The sequence below is a fragment of the Bos grunniens genome, chromosome 5 (assembly GCF_055505025.1).
Source record: "Bos grunniens cultivar Pamir isolate PY7600 chromosome 5, Bosgru_T2T1.0, whole genome shotgun sequence".
Taxonomy (NCBI): domain Eukaryota; kingdom Metazoa; phylum Chordata; class Mammalia; order Artiodactyla; family Bovidae; genus Bos; species Bos grunniens.
Window position 1 is genome coordinate 117,157,050 of NC_141169.1, and position 23,037 is coordinate 117,180,086.

Sequence of the window (23,037 nt, forward strand, 5' to 3'; positions counted from 1 at the left end):
TATGTTTATTTTATTTAGTCAATTAATCTTTTCAAATAGTAGTTCATTCACAAACTCCAAACTTGGGAGTTCAAGAACATGTTCTTTCCTGATGTACTTTCCTACTATGCGAGATTCATAAACTCCCCATAAAGAAGTCCAGTATCAAAAAGACAGTTTCTTCAGTAAGTGGTGCTGGGAAAACTGGACTTCTTTTATAAGTAAAAGAAGGAAATTAGAACATCCTCTAACACCATATACAAAAATAAACTCAAAATGGATTAAAGGCCTGAATGTAAGATCAGAAACCATAAAACTCCTAGAGGAAAACATAGGCAGAACATTCTTTGACATAAATTGTAGCCATATTTTTTGAATCTGTCTCCTAAAGCAAAGGAAATAAAAGCAAAAACAAACAAATGGCACCTAATTAAACTTGTAAGCTTTTGTACAGCAAAGGAAACCACTGACAAAAGGAAAAGACAGCCTATTAAATGTGAGAAAATATTTGCAAGTGATGTAACTGCTAAGGTGTTAATATACAAAATATACAATCAGCTCAAACAACTCAAAACCAAACTGATGAAAAAATGGGCAGAAGATCTGAATAGATATATTTCCAAAGAGGAAATGCAGATGGCCAACAGATAAACGAAAAGATACTCAACACTGTTAATCAACAGGGAAATACAAATCAAATTCACCTCACAGCTGTCAGAACGGCTATTGTTAAAAAGAACGCAAATAACAAATGCTGGCAAGGATGTAGAGAAAAGGGAACCCTGGTACACTCTTGGTGGGGATGTAAATTGGTATAGCCACTACGGAAAACAATATGGAGATTTCTAAAAATAAAAAAAGAAGACTAAAAATAGAACTACCATTATGACCCAGCACTTTCACTTCTGGGTACATATAAAAAAAACTGAATGTAAATAAAAAATATTTACATTCTAAATAAAAAAGATACATGCACCCCACTGCAGCCATGAAATTAAAAGACGCTTACTCCTTGGACGGAAAGTTATGATCAACCTAGATAGCATATTAAAAAGCAGAGACATTACTTTGCCAACAAAGGTCCGTCTAGTCAAGGCTATGGTTTTTCCTGTGGTCGTGTATGGATGTGAGAGTTGGACTGTGAAGAAGGCTGAGCGCCGAAGAATTGATGCTTTTGAACTGTGGTGTTGGAGAAGACTCTTGAGAGTCCCTTGGACTGCAAGGAGATCCAACCAGTCCATTCTGAAGGAGATCAGTCCTGGGTGTTCTTTGGAAGGACTGATGCTAAAGCTGAAACTCCAGTACTTTGGCCACCTCATGCGAAGAGTTGACTCATTGGAAAAGACTCTGATGCTGGGAGGGATTGGGGGCAGGAGGAGAAGGGGACGACAGAGGATGAGATAGCTGGATGGTATCACCGACTTGATGGACGTGAGTTTGAGTGAACTCCAGGAGTTGGTGATGGACAGGGAGGCCTGGCATGCTGCGATTCATGGGGTCGCAAAGAGTCGGACACGACTGAGTGATTGAAGTGAACTGAACCCCACTGTTCATAGCAGCATTATTTAGAATTTCCAAGATATGGAAGCAAATGAAATGTTCATCAACAAATGAATGGATAAAGATGTGATATATATATATATATATGTGTGTGTGTGTATGTGTATATATATACATACAGTGGAATACTATTCAGCTATAAAATAGAACAAAATTTTGCCATTTGCAATGTGGATGGACTTGAAGGGTATTATGCTAAATGAAGTAAGTCAGACAAAGACAAATACTATATGCTATAACTAATATGTGGAATCCAAAAAAATACAACAAACTAGTGAATATAACAAAAAAGAAGCAGACACAGAGAATAAACTAGTGGTTATCAATGAGGAGAGGGATGGAGAAAGGATCAACATAGCAGGAGGGGATTGAGAGGTGCAAATTAGTGGGTATACAATAAGCTACAATGATATACTGAATAACACAGGGAATATAATCAGTATTTTATAACAAATGGAGTACAGTCTTTGAAAACTATGAATCATTACACTGTACACCTGTAACTATATAATACTGTATATCAACTATAAATCAATAGAACTCCTATCTTAAAAAAAAGAATTCCAATATCAACTATAGCTCATCCTTTCTCCATCTACCCTTCCTCACATGACCTGCTAATAGAATCGTTCATATAAGAAACACTTTAAAGCACTAATTGTATCAGACACTGTGCTAAATACTACTAATACAAAGGCAACAACAGCAGTAATAACGAAAAGAGAGTAATATTTAATGTGTTGTTCAGTTGCTAAGTCATGTCCAACTCTTTGCGACACTATGGGGTGTACACGTCCAGGCTTCCCTGTACTTTAGTATCTCCCAGAGTTTGCTTAAACTCCTGTCCATTGAGTCAGTGATGCCATCTAACCATCTCATCCTCTGTCACCCTCTTCTTCTCCTGCCCTCAATCTTTCCCAACATTAGTTTTTTCCAATGAGTCAGCTCTTCACATCAGATGGCCAAAGCATTGGAGCTTCAGGATCAGTCCTTCCAATGAATATTCAGGTTTGATCTCCCTGCAGTGCAAGAGACACTCAGGAGTCTTCTCCAACATCACAATTCAAAAGCATCAGTTCTTTGGTGCTCTCCTTCTTTATGGTCCAACTCACACATCCATACATGACTAATGAAAAAACCACAGCTTTCGGTCTATGGACCTTTGTCAGCAAAGTGATGTCTCTGCTTTTTAATATGCTGCCTAGGTTTGTCATGGCTTTCCTTCCAAGGAGCATGCATCTTTTAATCTCATGGCTACAGTTACCATTCACAGTGATTTTTGGAGCCCACAAAAATAAAACCTGTGACTGTTTCAACTTTTTCCCTTTCTATTTTCCATGAAGTGATGAGACCAGATGCATTGTCTTAGTTTTTGAATGCTGAATGCTAGGCCAGCTTTTTCACTCTCCTGTTTTCACTTTCATCAAGAGGCTCTCTAGCTCCTCTTCATTCTCTTCCATTAGAGTGGTATGGTCTGCACATGGATATTGTCATTGACATTACTTCTGGCACTCTCGATTCCAGCTTGTTATTCATCCAGCCCAGCATTTTGCATGATATACTCTGCATGTAAGTTAAATAAGCAGAGGGACAATATACAGCCTTGACACACTCCTTTCCCAATTTGGTACCACTCCGTTGTTCCATGTCCAGTTCTTACTGTTGCTTCTTGTCCTGCATACAGGTTTCTTAGGAGACAGGTAAGGTGGTCAACTGGTAGTCCCATCTCTTTAAGAATTTTCCAGTTTTTTGTGATCCACACAATCAAAGGCTTTAGTATAGTCAGTGAAGCAGAAGTACATGTTTTTCTGGAATTACCTTGCTTTCTCTATGATCCAACTAATGTAGGCAATTTGATCTCTGGTTTGTCTTTTCTAAATCCAGCTTGTACATCTGCAAGTTCTCGGTTCATGTACTGCTGAAGCCTAGTTTGAAGGATTTTGAGCATGACCTTGCTAGCATGTGAAGTAACTGTAACTGTATGGTAGTTTGTACATTCCTTGGCATTGCCTTCCCTTGGGATTGGAATGAAAACTGACCCTTTTCCAGTTCTGGGGCCACTGCTGAGTTTTCTAAATTTTTGACATATTGAGTGCAGCACTTTAACAGTACCATCTTTAAGGATTTGAAATAGCTCAGCTGGAATTCTATCACCTCTACTAGCTTTGTTGGTAGTAATGCTTCCTAAGGCCCCTTGACTTCACACTCCAGGATGTCTGGCTCTCGGTAAGTGATTGCACCATTGTGATTATCTGGGTCGTGAAGATCTTTTTTGTATAGTTCTTCTTGCCATCTCTTCTTAATTTCTTCTGCTTCTGTTAGGTCCATACCATTTCTGTCCTTTATTGTGCCCATCCTTGCATTAAATGTTCCACTGATATTTCCAGTTTTCTTGAAGAAATCTCTCATCTTTCCCGTTCTGTTGTTTTCCTCTATTTCTTTGCACTGTTCACTTGAGAATGCTTTCTTACCTCTCCTTTCTATTCTCTGGAATTCTGCACTCAGTTGGGTATATCTTTCCCTAGGCTTTCACCTCTCGTCTTTTCTCAGCTATTTGTAAAGCCTTCTGAGACAACTACTTTGCCTTCTTGCATTTCTTTTTCTTTAGGATGGTCTTGGTCACTGCCTCCGGTACAGTGTTATGAAATTCCATCCATAGTTCTTCAGGCACTCTATCAGATCTAATTTCTTGAATCCATTTGTCATCTGCACCATACAATCATGAGGGATTTGATTTAGGTCATACCTGAATGGCATAGTGGTTTTCCCTACTTGCTCAAGGATGAGCCTGAATTTTGCAATAAGGAGCTCATCACCTGAGCTTGAGTCAACTCCAGGTTGCTTCTGCTAACTGTATAGAGCTTCTCCACCTTTGGTTGCAAAAAATATAATTAATCTGATTTCAGTATTGACCATCTGGTGATGTCCATGTGTAGTCATCTTGTGTTGTTGGAAGCGGGCGTTTGCTATGACCAGTGTGTTCTCTTGACAAAACTCTATTAGCCTTTGTCCTGCTTCATTTTGTACTTCAAGGCCAAACTTACTTGTTACTCCAGTTATCTCTTGACTTCCTACATTTGCATTCCAATCCCCTATGATGAAAAGGACATCTTTTTCTGTTGTTAGCTCTACAAAGTCTTGTAGATCTTCATAGAACCAGTCAACTTCAGGTTCTTCAGCATTACTGGTTGAGGCATAGACTTGGATTACTGTGATGTTGAGTAGTTTTCCTTGGAAACAACTGAGATCATTCTGTTGCTTTTGAGGTTGCCCCAAGTACTGCATTTTGGGCTCTTTTGTTGACTATGAGGGCTACTCCATTTCTTCTAAGGGATTCTTGCCCACAGTAGTAGATGGTTATCTGAATTAAATTCACCCTTTATTGTTGATTTTAGTTCACTTATTCCTAAAATGTCAGTGTTCACTCTTGCCATCTCCTGCTTGACCACATCCAATCTACCTTGATTGATCGATCTAATACTCCACGTTCCTATACAATATTGTTCTTTAGAGCATTGGACTTTACTTTTACCACCAGATACATCCACAGCTGAGTGTTGATTCCACTTTGGCCCATCCTCTTCATTCTTTCTGGAGAAGGGACTAATTCCTCAAAAAGACATAATGATCCCAAACATGAATGCACCTAATCACAAAACTTTAAACATCATGAAATATAAACTGAGAAAACTGGAAGGAGAGAATGACAGATCCAAAAGTACTTGGAAATTTCAAAACTCCTCTCTTAGGGAACACTAGACCAATTAGACCGAGTTAGTAAGTACATAAAAGACACCAATCAACTTGACTTAAAAGTTACTCAGAAAATACTCTACCCAATAGAACAATGCATATTCGTTTCAAGAGCACACAGAATATTTATTAAGATATAATACATGCCATGTTATCAAATAAGTGTCAATCAACTTAAAAGGATTTAAATAATGCAAAATATATTTATCACAATAAAAATCAGTAACAGAAACATATCTAAATCCTCCCCCATCACAACAATTTCTGTTAAATTAAACAATACTTCTAAACACCCCACAGATCACAGAACGAAACCACAAAGAATATTAACAAATATTTTAAATGGAACGAAAATGAAATAAAACATACCAGCAGTAGTGGGATGGAGCTTAAGCAGTGCTTAAAGGAAAATAAACAGCTTAAATGCTTATATTATAAACGAAGAAAAGCGTAAAATACATAAAGCAAGCTTCTATCTTAAAAAGTAAGAAAAAAGAGAAGTAAATTAAACCCAAAATAAGTAGCAGCAAGGAAATAAAGAAGTTAAGAACAGAAGTCAACTACATAGAAACAGATAAACCATAGAGAAAAATCAATGAAGCCAAGAGCTGGTCTTACAAAGGACCATAAAACTGATATAACTCTAGCAGACATCAAGAAGAAAAGAAAACAAATTAGCAATATCAGGAATGAAAGGGCCATCAGTACAGATCCTACGAAACTGAAAAGGATGAAAGGGGAAATGTTAATAATTTTATATTAATAAATTTGATAACTCAGATGAAATACACAAATGTTATTTTCAATACACAAGCTACCAAAGCTCACTCAAGAAAAAAAGATGTCCTGAATGGCCTTATATCAATAAGGAAACTGAATTTTTAACTTTAAAAATATTTCCATAAAGAAAAGTGGGTAGCACTTGCAAAATTTACCAAAATTTACCAAACTTTAGGAAAAAAATAATAAAATTCTACAAAAACTCTCCATGAAAAACAGAGGAGAGAATAATTCCTGACTCATTTTATGAGTCTGGCATTACCTGATACAAAAATATAAAAAAGAATATTTGCAAGAAAAATAAACTATAGACCAATACTCTCATGAATATAGATATAAAAATCCACACTAAAATTTTAATGAGTCAATCCAAAAATATTTGAAAAGAATAATACAACATGACCCAGTGGGGTTCATCTTAGATATGCTAAGTTGGTTTAATATTCTAAAAATCAATCACTGTAATTTAGTATATTAATAAGCCACCTCCCTCCAAACTCCAACAGTATTATTATCCCAACAGATAGCAGAAAAAGCATTTGACAAAATTCAACACTCACTCATAATAAAAGAAATTTCAGCAAGCTAGAAATAGAAGGGAATATCCTCCTCTTTTCCGGCAAGTGGCCTGAGGCTGTTTGTTTATAGAAAGGTTATACAACTTTATCTACATACATGGATACTGACAGAGAACTAAGTACATTTTAATAACCACTGTGTGTGTAATTATTTCCCCATTCTCTTACTGTGTATATTTATGCTTTTTCTCTTTAAAAATTGTGGAATAAAAGAATTAGACCTCTTTATAAAAATAGCAATGTTTATTAGCTATTTCTTGATGAACTGAAATAAAGGCGGTAACTGCAACCATGAAATTAAAAGACGCTTACTCCTTGGACGGAAAGTTATGATCAACCTGGATAGCATATTGAAAAGCAGAGACATTACTTTGCCAACAAAGGTCCATCTAGTCAAGGCTATGGTTTTTCCAGTGGTCATGTATGGATGTGAGAGTTGGACTGTGAAGAAGGCTGAGTGCCAAAGAATTGATGCTTTTGAACTGTGGTGTTAGAGAAGACTCTTGAGAGTCCCTTGGACTGCAAGGAGATCCAACCAGTCCATTCTGAAGGAGATCAGCCCTGGGTGTTCTTTGGAAGGACTGATGCTAAAGCTGAAACTCCAGTACTTTGGCCACTTCATGCAAAGAGTTGACTTAGTGGAAAAGACTCTGATGCTGGGAGGGATTGGGGGCAGGAGGAGAAGGGGATGTCAGAGGATGAGATGGCTGGATGACATCACTGACTCGATGGACCTGAGTTTGAGTGAGCTCCGGGAGTTGATGATGGACAGGGAGGCCTGGCGTGCTGCAATTCATGGGGTCGCAAAGAGTCAGACACAACTGAGCGACTGAACTGACTGACAGGCATAATTCCTTTAAATTATTAAATAATAGTTACATTTATATATAAATAATTGCTTACCAACATCTTTTAATAAAAATACCTTTTTTGATCAGCTTCCTGTTGCTGTTTAATATGCTTGTTCTCAAATTCACGAATATTTTCTACACCGATTTCTTCACAGAAGTGTTGAAAAATATCATCTTCAACCTTTTAAATTATTTTAAAACCAAATGGTTTAATAATCAATTTTACAAAAATATATAGACAATCCTTAAATCTATGTTTTTCCCACCAAGATTTTCTGGATTAGGACAGACTATTTCCGACAAGCATCACTACTCTGTAAAGTTGGTGCTTTCTCTTTAATTAACTACACTTACCTATTTTCAGAGTTCTTATTCTACAACAAAATAATAAAGTTCACGGTGGCCTTTTAAGTGATTTGGCTTTATGAAGAGTTTAATACAAAACTGGAATGTTTACTTTAGCCATACCAAAACATAACATTCTACATAAATACAGAAAATATTCTTTATGAGTAATACTATAGATTCTTTTTTTAATATAAATTTATTTATTTTAATTGGAGGCTAATTACTCTACAATATTGTATTGGTTTTGCCATACATCAACATGAATCCGCCACGGGTGTACACGTGTTCCCCATCCTGAACCCCCATCCCACCTCCCTCCCCATACCATCCCTCTGGGTCATCCCAGTGCACCAGCCCCAAGCATCCTGTATCCTGCATCAAACCTGGACTGGCGATTCGTTTCATAGATTCTTAAATAATATAAAACCAAGAGGACTAAAGCATAGAATTAACACTCAGAAAATTTGGAAAAACTAGAATAAGCCAAATCCAACAAAATAACATTTAACATTAATATTTTTAAGAGTTTCCCTGGTAACTCAGAAGGCAAAGAATCTGCCTGCAATGCAGGAGACCTGGGTTCAGTCCCTGGGTTGGGAAGATCCCCTGGAGAAGGGAATAGCTACCCACTTCAGTATTCTGGTCTGGAGAATTAATTCAATGGACAGAGGACAGGCTACAGTCCATGGGGTCGAAAAGATTTTTAAAGCCTGGCATTTATGCACAATTATAGGATAAGAGAGACCTGTTTTAGCAACAGGACATGTGAAAACGGAGAAGGCAATGGCACCCCACTCCAGTACTCTTGCCTGGAGAATCCCATGGATGGAGGAGCCTGGTGGGCTGCAGTCCATGGGGTCGCTAGGAGTCAGACACGACTGAGCGACTTCACTTTCACTTTTCACTTTCATGCATTGGAGAAGGAAATGGCAACCCACTCCAGTGTTCTTGCCTGGAGAATCCCAGGGACAGGGGAGCCTGGTGGGCTGCTGTCTCTGAGGTCGCACAGAGTCGGACACGACTGAAGCGACTTAGCAGCAGCAGCAGCATATAAAGAAGTTTCAGACTTCAGTTGAATGTAAATTAAATATGAAAGTGATATGACTACTGTAACAGTAATCTATACTTTGTATAAGGAGATAATCCAAGTCATGTAAAATTATGTTTCTGTGTGCCAAATAATTTGACAAACCAGGGTACTCTGTACTGGTCAGACAGTATTTTCAATTTATTTTTTGTTCTAGGCACTGACAACAGAGGCTGGTTACCAGAACTGGTCTTATTTATTCATAGTAAATATGAATAAATAAGTAATTAGGGATATTTAACCTGGAAAAGGATAATTAAGGGGCAACATAAGGGTAGTTTCAAATCATGTGGTAAAAGGCAGAACTAGAGGCAATGGGTGAATGAGTTACTGAGTGATGGTGTGACAAACAGTGTTTTAAAGGTTAAAGATAAGCAACAGTGGAATGAATTAAGCCAGAAAGTTCCTGCTACTTTATAAGCAGAGGCTAGATGATCATATCTTTGGTACCCCAGAGCCAAGCAGCTGTGCCTGGCATATAATAAATGTTCAAGACAAAATTACTGAGTGAATACACAACCTTAAAAGATGAGACAAGGGGAAAAGTTCTTTCCTTCTTAGGCAGTGGAAGAAAGAAAATGACTGCAAATTTTACAATGGACAAGGAGAGGCTGGACAGCTGAAGAGAATAACCATGTACTAGTAGTCATCGCCCCTGAGATGAGCAATAGTGGGTCTCAAAAAATACAAGGAATACAAGGAAATTAATACCATATAAAGAAATTAATTTGGCAAACCAATAAAACTTAGCATTTATCAAACTTTGCTTTAGCACATATTGAAGAAGCCTTAAATTTGGTATCTGGTCTAGAACCAAGCCATATGCCATTTAGTAATAAATATATCACTCATAACCTTATCTATCTTTCGTTGAAATTCTTTAATTCTTTGTTGTCGTTCTTTGATTCCTTCACTCAACATGGCACATTGAGATTCAATATTTAGTAGTTCACTTTGTAGCTGAGATTGTTCCTGATTATAAAAAAGAAAAATATCTTTTTAACATGGCTATTTTAGCTTTATATAGTAAAGCCAAAAACATGATAGGTATCTTTCAGAAAAAAAAGAGACTCTGTGAGATAAGGTAAATCACGTACAACTGAATAACAACATTAAAATAAAGTCATAAAAATAAAGTAACTTAAAGGACTATAATATACCTCAATCACAAGGGAAAGTATAAAAATTACATGGTGCTTTATAAATGTAATTCCTGAAATTCTATGCCTTGGTCCCAATTTCCATCAAATTTTATGTAAATGTATATTACCCGGTAAAAAGCAGCAAGGTGCTTCTTTTTAATGATTTCTAGTTCACTTTGTGCATATTTGAGTCGTGTAGTAGTTCCTTGTATTAGAGCCTGTATTTGTTTCAAATCTGCTTCCTTGCGCACTATCTTCATTAAATCCTAAAAAGAAAGGGAGATCTAGTAACATTTTATAATAGACAACACTTTCACTTTTCACAGTACTTTCATAGATCATAAGTCACTGCTTTTTACACGTAACCATATCCACAACTCTACCTTCCCTTCTTCTGATAAAAGATGGGGCAACTAAGTGCATAAGTCATCTGGAGTAACCAAGACGCCATACAGGCTCCTCAGAAAACTCTCTCATGTCGTCACAGGAAACAGGCACGAAAATGAAGAATGGGGAGTGCACGTTCTGCCCAAGGCACATAAATGGCGTAAATGAGACCACGTGGTGGTCTTTACTGCCTTTCTTTAGTGCATCCTTGCCTCACCCATTTCCTTCTCTCTTCACCTATCCTATTGCCCAACCAAATAAATCCCTCATATATGTTCTTCTATATTTTTACTTCAAGTCTGTATATAAAAACATGTGCATGCATACTCACCTATATGTTTTTGTCAGTCTTGTTTTGCAATTTTAGAATCACATTAGACATACTTTTCTACCTCCTGCTTTACTCATTCAGTTACTCACAAAAGTCAGCTGATAAAGCTCTAAATTAATTCTTTCAATGGTTGTATATTATTCTAGTGTGACTGTAACAAAATTATTTCACTCTTCTCTTAATGATGGGCATTCATTTTGTTTCCAGGTTTTTGCCATCACAAGCAGCACTGCAGTAACACACTTCTGTGTGTACCCTTAAATACTGCTGTTTTTATTTCTATGCAATAGATTCCCCAGCGTGAGATCAATAGGTCAAAGGTCTTCATGTTCTTATTATACTAGCTGGTACTAACTGCTCTTCCAAAGCTTTAACCATTCATATTTTTATAAATGATATATGAGTATGTGTTTCTTTATAAATCTACTAGCATATATATTTTTCCCAACTCTTATTGATATGCATGAAGTAATCCTGAGTACTATATTCTATATCGAGCATTTTTTCAGGTTTATTAGCCATATGGATTTCTTCTATGAACTGCCTAAACCCCTCCTTTGCCTATATGTTTCTATCGTGGCTTTTTCAAATCAATTTATAGAAATCTTTGATAGTATAGAACCAACAGTCTTCATTTAAAACTTTAAAAAATTTTATATAATGGCTTTTATCCTCATTTAAATACTACTTTTAATTTAAGCTTTCAATCTACCCATAATTTATTTTTACATGTCATAATATGGAGCACAAAATTAACTTTCCCTAGATGTGCCAATGAAAGTGAAAGTTGCTCACTTGTTTCTGACTCTTCTCGACCCCATGGACTGTACAGTAAATGGAATTCTCCAGGCCAGAATCCTGGAGTGGGTAGCCTTTCCCGTCTCCAGGGGATCTTCCCAACCCAGGTTTCCCACATTGCAGGCGGATTCTTTACCAGCTGAGCCACAAGGGAAGTCCAATACCATTTACTAATCTCTTCTTTCCTCGCCGAACTAAAATATCATTTTGTGCTGTGCTTTGTCACTCTGTCGTATCTGACTCTGCGACCCCATGGACTGCAGCCCACCAGGCTCCTCTGTCCATGGGGATTCTCCAGGCAAGAATACTGGAGTGGGATGCCACGCCCTCCTCCAGGGGATCGTCCCAACCCAGGGATGGAACTGAGGTCTCCCACATTGTAGGTGATTCTTTACTGTCTAAGCCACCAGGTAAGCCCAAAATATCATCCCAGTTGTATGTTAAATTGTCAAATATAACCGGGCCCATTTCTGAAGTTCCTATTCTTTCTCAATTAATCTGTCCAGTAGAACTTCCAATAGAAGTTACCACACTCTCTTCTGTTACATGTTTTTTTACTGGTCTCAGGAAATTCATTTCTAAGAATTAGAGAATCACTTTATCAAATAAAAAATCCTTGCTAATATTTTACTTGAACTTGCATTCAAATTATATTAACTGGAGAACTTCTAACCCAAGAATATAGTATGTCTTTTCTTTGGTGTTGTCTTGTCCTTCAATAAGATTTAGTTTTCTAATAGTTACATGTCTTTATACTTACATTTATTTCTATTGTGAGTAGAGTATTTTCCCCATTTTAGATGCTCTTTTACAGTATAGAGAAAAACTACAGTTTTGTTTATGTAGCCCTCTCATTACCTTATTTAATCTAGTAGTTTTTAAACTACAATCTTATCAGAAAAAGGTTAGTTTTTCTCCTTCTCAAAAATGTATATAAATTATTTCATTTTGTGCCTAAATATAATTAATATAACTTCTAAGACTATGTTAAATAATAACAGTGACAGGAGATATCTGTTTACTTCCTGATTTTAACTAAAATAATTTTTATGTTTCAGCATTTAATCAATTATTTCTGTTGTTCTGGGCAAGAGATATTTATTTTTTTAAAGTAATTTCCACAAATTACTCTTTTACTTAGGACTTTAATTAGGACCAGAAGCTGACCTTTATAAAATCTAATTAGGATCACATGACTTTTCTCCTGCCTTTAATTTGTAAATGTAATGGATTATATTGACTGATGGCAACACTGAAACACCTATGTATTCTTAGAACAAATTCTATTCAACAGATGTATTTTTCTATCACTACATTGCTAAATACTCAGTGGTGATATTTAACTTAGAAATTACACATTATGCTCACAAGGGAAGTCGGTCTTTAGTTTTATTTTTGTGGTTATCTTTATAATATTTGATATTAAAGTTATACTACCTATATTAAATAAAATGAGACGTTCCCATCTTTTTCTATGATCTAGAATGGCTTACCTGAGAATTATATTAGAACTCAGCTGTAAACCCATCTGATCCTAATCTTTTCAATTGTGACAAAATATATATACAATTAATCATCTTTGTCATTTTTAAAGTGTACAGTTCAACAGTATTTAAGTACATTTACATTGTTGTGCAACCAACTTCCAGATCTCTTTTTTTTTGGAGGCTAATTACTTTACAATATTGTAGTGGTTTTTGCCATACATTGACATGAATCAGTCATGGGTATACATGTGTTCCCCATCCTGAACCCCCCTCCCACCTCCCTCCCCATCCCATCCCTCTGGGTCATCCCAGTGCACCAGCCCTGAGCACCCTGTCTCATGCATCGAACCTAGACTGGCAATCTGTTTTTCATGTATGATAATATACATGTTTCAATTCCAGACCTCTTTTTATCTTATAAAACTGAACCTATACCCATGAAACAAGCTTCCATTCTACTCTCCAGGCCCTGGCAACTGTCCTCTACTTTTCTGCCTCTATTTTGACTATTGTATCATACGATATTTGTCTTTTTGCAATTTACTTATTTCATGTGCTTCCCTGGTGGCTCAGCTGGTAAAGAATTTGCCTGCAGTGCAGGAGAACCCAGTTTGATTCCTGGGTCAGGAAGATCCACTGGAGAAGGGACAGGCTACCCACTCCAGTATCCTTGGGCTTCCCTTTTGGTTCAGCTAGTAAAGAATTCACCTGCAATGCAGGAGCCCTGGGTTCAATCCTTGCGTTGGGAGGATCCCCTGGAAAAGGGAAAGGCTACCCACTCCAGTATTCTGGCCTAGAGAATTTCATGGACTATACAGTCCATGGAGTCACAAAGAGTTGGACACGACTGAGCAACTTTCACTTTCACGTTCTATTTCATGTAGCATAACATCTTGAAAATTCACCCATTTTTGTAGCATGTGTTAGTTTCCTCCCTTTTAAAGGCTGAATAATATTCCATTATATGTATAGACCCTAATCTGCTCATCTGTTCATCTACTGAACACTTGGGCTGCTTCTACTTTTTGGCTATTATGAATAATGCTGTTATGAACATGGTACTATGTTATGAATAATACTATTATTATCTAATACTATTAACTAGTATTATCCAGACCCTGCTTTCAATTCCGTAGGGTATATATACTCAGATGGAGAATTGCTGGATCATTTGATAATTCTATTTTTTAATTTCTTGTGAGTTGCCACACTCTTTTCCATAGCTGCCTCATTATTTTGCATTACTGGAGTCTGTTTTCAATGGGAGATCATTCAACTAACAGTGGCTTAAAAAAACGTGGCTTTATTTTTCTCACACAAAAGCAGTCTACAGTGATGCAATTCCTCAACAACGGCATCTAATTTTCAGCTTTTTACTTTTTATATTGGGGTATGGTGGGTGGTGGTTTAATTGCTGAGTTATGTCAGACTCTTGCAACCTCGTGGACTGTAAGCCCACCAGGCTCCTCTGTCCATCAGATTTCCCAGGCAAGAATGCTGGAGTGAGTTGCCATTTCCTTCTCTAGGGGATCTTCCAGACCCAGAGATCAAACCTGTGGCTCCCACACTGCAGGCAGATTCTTTACCACAGGGAAGCCCATATTGGGCTTTTAACAAACAATGTTGGCTTCTTAATACAATGGTTTTTATACTCAAGCTTGCTCTCTTGGTACAAAACTGCTGCTGCACCTCCAGCCCTCTTGACTGCATTCCAGTCAGGAAGGGAAAAATGCAAAGGACAATACGAACATTCCCATTGATATTGCCAAAACTGTCACACGGCCACTACTAGCTCCAAGAAAACTTCAGAAATCAAATTTAGTTTTATGATTCTATAATAGATGCAACCAAGGAAGGAAAAGGTTGTGGCTAGGTATTGGGCCAGCCAACTACACCACTCCCTACCACTGTCTAATTTTTCAAATGTTCCACTTTTTTCCTGATCAATCTTGGCAATTTATATTTTTCTGAACATCATCCATACAGATTTTCAATTTTTTAACTATGTAAATTATTTGCTTATAAGGTTCTCTTAAAATTATTCTAATTTTCTCATTCCTAATCTGTATATGATTACTTCTTACTTTTCTTCCCTTCATTAGAGTTGCAGGGTTTATCTATTTTATTAGTCTTTCAAAACAACCAGTTTTTAGATTGATTTACCCTTTTCTATTTAACTGTAGCTTTAAAATTTTTCATTATTGTTTTGCTTATTTTGTGGTTCCAATTTCTTAAAGTAATAAATTTCCTTATATTTCATTTTTCTTCTTTAATAACATATTTTCCTCTTGATATAGCTTTGCTAAGTTGCTTCAGTCGTATCTGACTCTGCGACCCCATAGACCGAATCGCACCAGGCTCCGCTGTCCCTGGGATTCTCCAGGCAAGAACACTGGAGTGGGTTGCCATTTCCTTCTCCAATGCATGAAAGTGAAAAGTGAAAGTGAAGTCGCTCAGTCATGTCTGATTCATAGCGACCCCATGGACTGCAGCCTACCAGGCTCCTCCGTCCATGATATAGCTTTACTGTATCTCACAGATTTTGTGTTCACCATTTTTGAAACATTTTGTAATTTTCCTCTTGATTACTTGTTTGATCCCGAAACTATTGACAGGTACATTTCTTAATTTCTATGTAGACAAAAAAAATTTTGGTCACTATTTCTATTTCATTAAATTATGACCAAAAGGATCTATAAAAATCTCTTAAAAACTACTGAGGTTTCCACTGTGGATAAGCATATGATCAGTTTTTAATGTTTCACAGCTAATTTAAATAATATCTCAAATTTATTGAGCATGTGTTTTATAGTTTATATTAACCTATTTAATCCTCTTAACAATTCTATGAAATAGTACTATTACTATATCCATTATTATTGATGAGAAAATTAAAGCATTAAAGCGTTTAAGTAACTTACTCAGAGCCACATTGCTAGTGTTAGAAATAGAATCTGGATTTAAGCTTACTGATTGAATTACCAATTCCTCTAAGTTATTGTTTTTGTCTACTTAGATGTGTCCAATTTTGAAAGACATACATACAGTGAAATGCTTCATTATAATTTCATTTCTGTTAACTAATCTTGTTTTAAATATTTAGGTAGTATGTGCTGCAAAGAGGTTTAAAATGTAGATCTTACTTTTTAATACATAATATCCTTCTCATGGGAGAAGGCAATGGCACCCCACTCCAGTACTCTTGCCTGGAAGATCTCATGGATGAAGGAGCCTGGTAGGCTGCAGTCCATGGGATCGCTGAGGGTCGGACACGACTGAGCGACTTCACTTTCACTTTTCACTTTCATGCATTAGAGAAGGAAACGGCAACCCACTCCAGTGTTCTTGCCTGGAGAATCCCAGGGACGGGGGAACCTGGTGGGCTACCGTCTATGGGATCGCACAGAGTTGGACACAACTGAAGTGACTTAGCAGCATCCTTCTCATGGGGTCACAAAGAGTCGGACATGACTGAGCAACTGAACTGAACTAAATATCCTTCTTTATTCAATTTACTCAATGCTTATTGAAAGCTTACTATATAGTTGAAGATTTTTAACCTTAAGGTTCACATTGTCTGATATTGTCACTCCTGTTTTGTCTGCATTTGCCAGGTGCTCATCCGTAATTTTCAACATTCAATTTTAAGACAATTTCTTACAAATGACATTTAGCTGAGTTTTGCCTTTTAAGCTATGATGATCTTGGTCTTTTATTAACATATAAATTTTATTTATGTATTTATTTTTGGCTACACTGGGGCTTCGCTGCTGTGTGCAGGCTTTCACCAGTTGCGGGGCACAGGCTTCTCACTGAGGTGGCTTCTCTTGCTGCGGAGCACAGGCTCTAGGCCACAAGGGCTTTAGCAGTTGCAGCACATGGGCTCAGTAGCGGTGGTGCACTGGCTGAGTTGCTCCATAGCAAGTGGGATCGGAATTCCTGGACCAGGGATCAAATCCGTGTCCCCTGCATTAGCAGGCAGATTCTTAGCCACTGGACCACCAGGGAAGTCTGATCTTGGTCTTTTAATGGGAAACTTAAATCTACTCATGTTTACTGTAATGACTGATTAGCAAGAATTTATTTCCCCCATCTTACTTTTTATCCTTTATTCTTTTCTTGCATTGTTTTTGCTATTTGTTCCCATGTTAATTGAGTGTACTTTTAAACACTCTAGTCCCACCCAACTTCCTCCACCCACCAAGATACAATCTTCAGAATATTCTTCATCTCCTCACAGGTAAGATCTCTGGGACATATTCATTTCTCTCTCCATCTCTATTTCCCAGGTTTTGCTGAGTTAGGTTAGCACTGTTCATTCATTACAATTAGGTCTCTTCTAACACATGTGCTGCTGAGAGCACTTTCTCTGGTATGTTTTCACGTGGAGCATGTGGATGACATCATCTTTGCATCTGCTTATCTGCAGGTTCCTGAACTGTAAGTATCTTGGGAGGTAGTGCTTTTCCCTCGATTGCCTACAGCTCTTACTCTAGTCTCAACTAGTTTTATAGTCTGATACAAGCTTGATTTTTTTAAATGTATAAGGAATCTTTCTGAAGCGGGGGTGACATATTTTAGCACTGCCTCTATAACCTAGGGCTTAGTGAATTACAACTACATCTGTGTTAATGTTTGCCTTTTCTCATTAATCCTACATGGAACTGTGCGTGTCCTTTCAATTGGTAAATTAAGGTGGATCCTCAGTTTAAGAGACATTTTCTTTTTTAAAAAATTACTTCTCTGTGCTCCTTTTTCAATTTCTGGAAATTTTATTTTTCTCATACCAAGACTCCTGAGTCTACCTAAGTTTCTATTTTTCTCTTTTCTTTTTTTTTCACTATTTTCTTATCTTTGCAATTCTTCCCCATCACTGAGATACTATTTCACTTGTCTTCCAGGTTATTAATGTGGATCTCAACAATGACGATCCTATCCTTCAATCCATCTATTGCATTCTATAGTTTAGAAACACATACTTCTTTTCCTGGGAAAATATTCTTGTGCGTGGCATTACAGAGAGGGCCAACATCACACTGTATCTCCTTGAGTCTGTTAGTCGCTCAGTTGTGTCCGACTCTTGGAGACCCCATGGACTGTAGCCACCAGGCTCCTCTGTCCATGGGATTCTCCAGGCAAGAATATGGGAGTGGGTTACCATTCCCTTCTCCAGGGAATCTTCCCTACCCAGGGATCGAACCCAGACCTCCCACACTGCAGGCAGATTCTTTACCGTCTGAGCTACCAGGGAAGACTCCGTATCTCTTTAATGCTTCTAGTTTTTTGTTCAAGTGTTGATGGCTCCTGGAATACCTTAAATGCATTTATGCGTTTTTTTGCCTATTTGAGGTTCAGGTATGCGTGTTGAAGCACTCCTAGTGGCAGATGCCCCACAGATATTCTCTACACCCAAAGGCCAGCAACTGCAACAGAAAATTGCCAGTGCCCCACTCAGAGATGGAGGAAAAGATGTCTCTCTGGTCTCCCTGCTACTGCTGCTGCTAAGTCGCTTCGGTCGTGTGCGACTCTGTGCAACCCCACAGACGGCAGCCCACCAGGCTCCGCTGTCCCTGGGATTCTCCAGGCAAGAACACTGGAGTGGGTTGCCATTTCCTTCTCCCACAAACTCAGGATGGGGGGGCCATAATCTACTAATATTTAGCTTATGGGGGTCAAGACTAAGCATATTTACATGGGACAAATATTTAACCTTCCTCCAGGACTCCCCTGGCTTCCCTGGTAGCTCCAGATGGTAAAGTGTCTGCCTGAAATGCAGATAGAACCTGGGTTCGATCCCTGGGTTGGGAAGATCCCCTGGAGAAGGAAATGGCAATCCACTCTATTATTCTTGCCTGGAAAATGCCATGGATGGAGTAGCCTGGTAGGTTACAGTCCATGGGGTGGCAAAGAGTCGGACGCAACTGAGCTTGCTTTCCTTTCTTTCAGTATTCCCCTATGCCTGATTCTTCTCCCAGCTCTCTTCAAAGATCAAAAGAGAAGCCCTACCTCAGCTTTTCCTGGTGGCCTTTCCCAGAACCCAAGATCTCATTCACACCCAACTCCCCACTAGGGTCAGGTGAGAGACACACAGGTGGTAACCTAGTATAAACACGGACAGGAAACCACATTCATTCAAGCTGCCACCTTCCTGAAACTTCCCCTGTGCCTAGGCTTAAATTTGTAAAATCTTTAAAAGTTGAATTTTTGTATACCTTAGATCAAAGCATAGTTTGTGGTGTCATGTTTATAGAAAAAGATTAAAATTAGCCGAGGAACTTTGCCAGAACACCTCCTTGAATCAAAAATCAATCATTTGTATAAACAAAAGAAGAAAGCTAAATAGGAAAAATAAATAATCAAAAAGCATTATCCTGATTTAGTATCTCTTAAAGTTTACATTTCAAGTAAATTTGTGTGTGGGATTATAATATTCAAATAAATGATACTTTGGGTGGAAGCATTATTGAATTTCTTTTGTCATTTTCAGAAAGAAAAATGTCTTTCTGAGCATGACACTGAAATCCAGAAGTTATAAAAGATTAATAAATTTGGTTACATAGAGATTAAAAATACATGTGTGACAAAACAAAGTTAAATGTCAGTTACTGAATTGTAAAACGGAATAACTTTTGATACACACAACATGAATTTCAAAAGCATTAGGTTAAATGAAGAAAGCATAAAACAGAAGACTACTATTTTATGATTATTCCATTTATATGAAATTCTAAGTGAGAAAAAGCTACAATGATAGAAAGTAGACTGAGCTGCCAGGTCCAGAGTTTCTACGGAGTCCAGGGGAAGGGACTGACTATAAACGAGCCCAAAGGAATTGTGTGGGGGTGGGTATGGAAATGTTGTATATCAGGATTTTGGTGGTGAATACATACACTTGTCAAAACTTACCGAACCGTACACTCAAAATTGGTGACTGTTCTATATATAAATTATACTTCAATATAGCCAACAAAAAAAGCTGAATAGAAAGTATATTTACAACAAACATGCTAAGAAGTAATTTGCTTATTATACAAATAATTCTTAAAGTAGCTAATAGGACAAATAGCCTAATAAGTTCACAGAAGAAAAATTAATGAGTAAATAAACAAATGATAAATATATTAGTAAATGCTCAACCTCAGTTATAAGAAATGCATATTCAAACAATTAGATTATATGTTTTTCTTTACCAGGTTGGCAAAAATTAAAATATTTGCCAGTATCTAGTGCTGCAATCTAGGGACATACACTCTCTACTACAGGTTTTCTTTCAATGGGAATTTAGCAGCATCTATCAACTTTTTAAACGCACACATCCTCAGACCCAGAAATCCCACATGTAGGAAATCGTCTTAGAGATGTAAGTAAAGTATACTAACAACAAATATTTATATAGTGCTTACACTTTTGTCAGGCATTAGCATTTTATCTTGAATAGCTGATTTAATCTTTAAAGTAACTCTAAAAGGTTCAAGGTATGAAGGGGATAGGGAACTTGCACAAGATCATACTGCTGGTAAGTGGGAGAGTCAGGAATCAAACTCAGGCAGTGTGGCCATAGGATTTATACTCTCAGGCACTGTGTTACTTTCTCTTTCCAAAGGAATTTGAATGCTGCCTCATTTGTAATAACAAAAACCAAAGTAACACTGGTTAAAATCTATATAATAAAGTAGCAGGAAGGACTCATCAAAAAACAAAGTAGCTCTCTATATGCTAAATGAAAACATTGTCCATGTTGTGATACTAAGTAAAAAGCCTGTTGCAAACACAATCAATAGCAAAAGTCTATTATAAAACAAATCAGGAAAATTAATACATAGACTTGCATATACCGAGAAAATTTCTGGAGTATATGTATCAAAGTATGTTTAAGAAATACCACTGAGATGTAAGGATGGGCAAGGGAAAGATTTTTATTTTTTACTTTACTCCATTCTGCAGAATTTGACTTCTTTAAACTAAAGGCATGGTACTTTCATTACCTAAGAAATTTGCTTAAAAACACATTAAAAACACAATTACTCTACTTAGTATTCTACAATTTTTACAACATGGATTTACCTTTAATTCTTGGATTAGTTGGGTTCTCCTGTCTCTTAAATTCTTTAACTCTTTCTCATCCCAGCATCTAGCCTTGGATTTTAAGTCACTTGACCCTCCAGAGATCACTCCAGATTTTAAAAATAATGTTCCATCAAGAGCTACTGTCTGTAAAATTAAAAATATTTTACCTTGGAGAAATGTACATGAAGAAGATAAAAACAGAATATAACACAACAACTTATACAGCTAAGAATATGTAGTTAAAAAAAACTATTTACTGAACTCTATTATAAGACAACTAGCTCATGAGGGACACCAGCCAACAAACTCAAGTACAAAACTCTGTTTTGTATTTCAGGCACAAATGAGTAGCAATATAAAAAGTTCAAAATAAAATTATATGTTAGTTCCAAACATATTCAGTATTGAGAAGAAAAAAACCCAGGAGTATTTGTATTTAATATCTCATACTTTACATTATGTAATACTGTATTTTAAAGACTCTGACATCACATGTCAAAGACATTCTTTGAAAAGAGCCTTAGTTACTTTAGAATATCAAATATACCATGTACTCTAAAATGAATATGAAATTGGACCCCAAATTTTAACTGAGTCAAATGTATAAAACAGCTTGAAATTTATAGTCTTGCTTTATGGAACAAATGAAAGCAATCCTCAGTGTTTTTAAAATGTTTCTAATTAATTAGTCAAAGCGGAGGAGACAGCCTGTGGAGGACTAAAGCCACCTAACATAAGCTAATTTTTAAAAAAGCCAACAGGAGCCTCATTCATTCCTAGATTCAGACACTCTGTGTGCCTGCTGTGTTTGAGACATTCTGTACTGGGGACTGGAGTGACCAAGAGAGTCCAATATGGCACTCACCCTTATGAGTCAGACTAGTAAGGAAAAGACACATATAAACATATCATTACAATGGAAAGTATGAGACAAGAGAAACACAGTAATCTGGAAGCATAAAACTGGGGTGTTCCAACCCAGCCTGGAAGGTTCACAGGCTTCCAGAGGCGGTGAAGGCTTTCACTGTGTCTTATCAAAAGTATGAGTTAGAATTAGATTAATTATATTTAACAGAAAACTTAGCTCCTCTCTGTTTTGCCATCACAGAGGTAAACATTCCAGTGTGCACATGCTGGCTGCACAGCTAACCCACACTCCTCTCATGCCACTCTACCACCCTTAGTATTTTTCTTGGATTACCCCTCAGAGGAGACAGGCCTTTTATGTTCTGGAAGGCAGTGGGGGCTCCCTTCCCTCCCAACTGTTAGCCTGGCAACGAATTTTCTCATCAGGTCTGAACTCAGGAAAGACACTAGATCTCTACCAGACACCAACAGCAATGGCATGGAAACTGAACTCCTGTAGGTGGTGTCTGGTCCAGAAAGAAGTTTCCCTGACTAGGAAGCCCACTGTTACATGATCACCTTACTCCTCTGACCTATCCATAAAAGCTTCCCTCTCTTGGAACACTTTTAGCTCATGCCATTTTTGCCTAGCAAAGTACACCTATACAGAATGAAAGCTGACGAACTACATAGGCTCCACTGCTCCTCTGCCTTTCAGCTGTTCTCAATAAAGTTTACTTTTGCATCCACACTGTATGTCACTAGTGATGTGTCAAGTGTCTCTTATTTGACAACCTTCAACGTCATTCTGTAGTCCAAGATGACTCCTAGAGCTCTAGCTACTGTGTCTGTACTTCAGGAAAGAAAGGAAAGAGTGAGGCTGCTAGACAGGGCAGATCACAGAGCTCTTTGTATGTCATCACAGGAAGAATGTGGATCAAACACAGCTAAGGACTGACGGGGTGTGTGGAGGGGTTGGAGATTAGCACTGTCTGACAGCAAACGAGACAGATGGTGAGATGTGAACTTTAAACAGACCACTC

At 37.4% G+C, this 23,037-nt stretch overlaps 1 protein-coding gene across 3 annotated transcripts in view; it reads right to left on the reverse strand.

Moving 5' to 3' along the window:
* The window catches only part of SMC1B (structural maintenance of chromosomes 1B), an 82,205-nt gene that overhangs the window by 23,012 nt on the left and 36,156 nt on the right, over positions 1–23,037 (reverse strand). For all 3 annotated transcript variants that reach the window (XM_086403246.1, XM_086403245.1, XM_086403244.1), the window contains 4 exons: positions 21,146–21,292; positions 10,207–10,344; positions 9,792–9,908; positions 7,576–7,682 (listed from right to left, as the gene is read on the reverse strand). In XM_086403246.1, the coding sequence (XP_086259372.1) occupies positions 7,576–7,682; positions 9,792–9,908; positions 10,207–10,344; positions 21,146–21,292 (509 nt within the window). The remainder of the gene's footprint in view (positions 1–7,575; positions 7,683–9,791; positions 9,909–10,206; positions 10,345–21,145; positions 21,293–23,037) is intronic.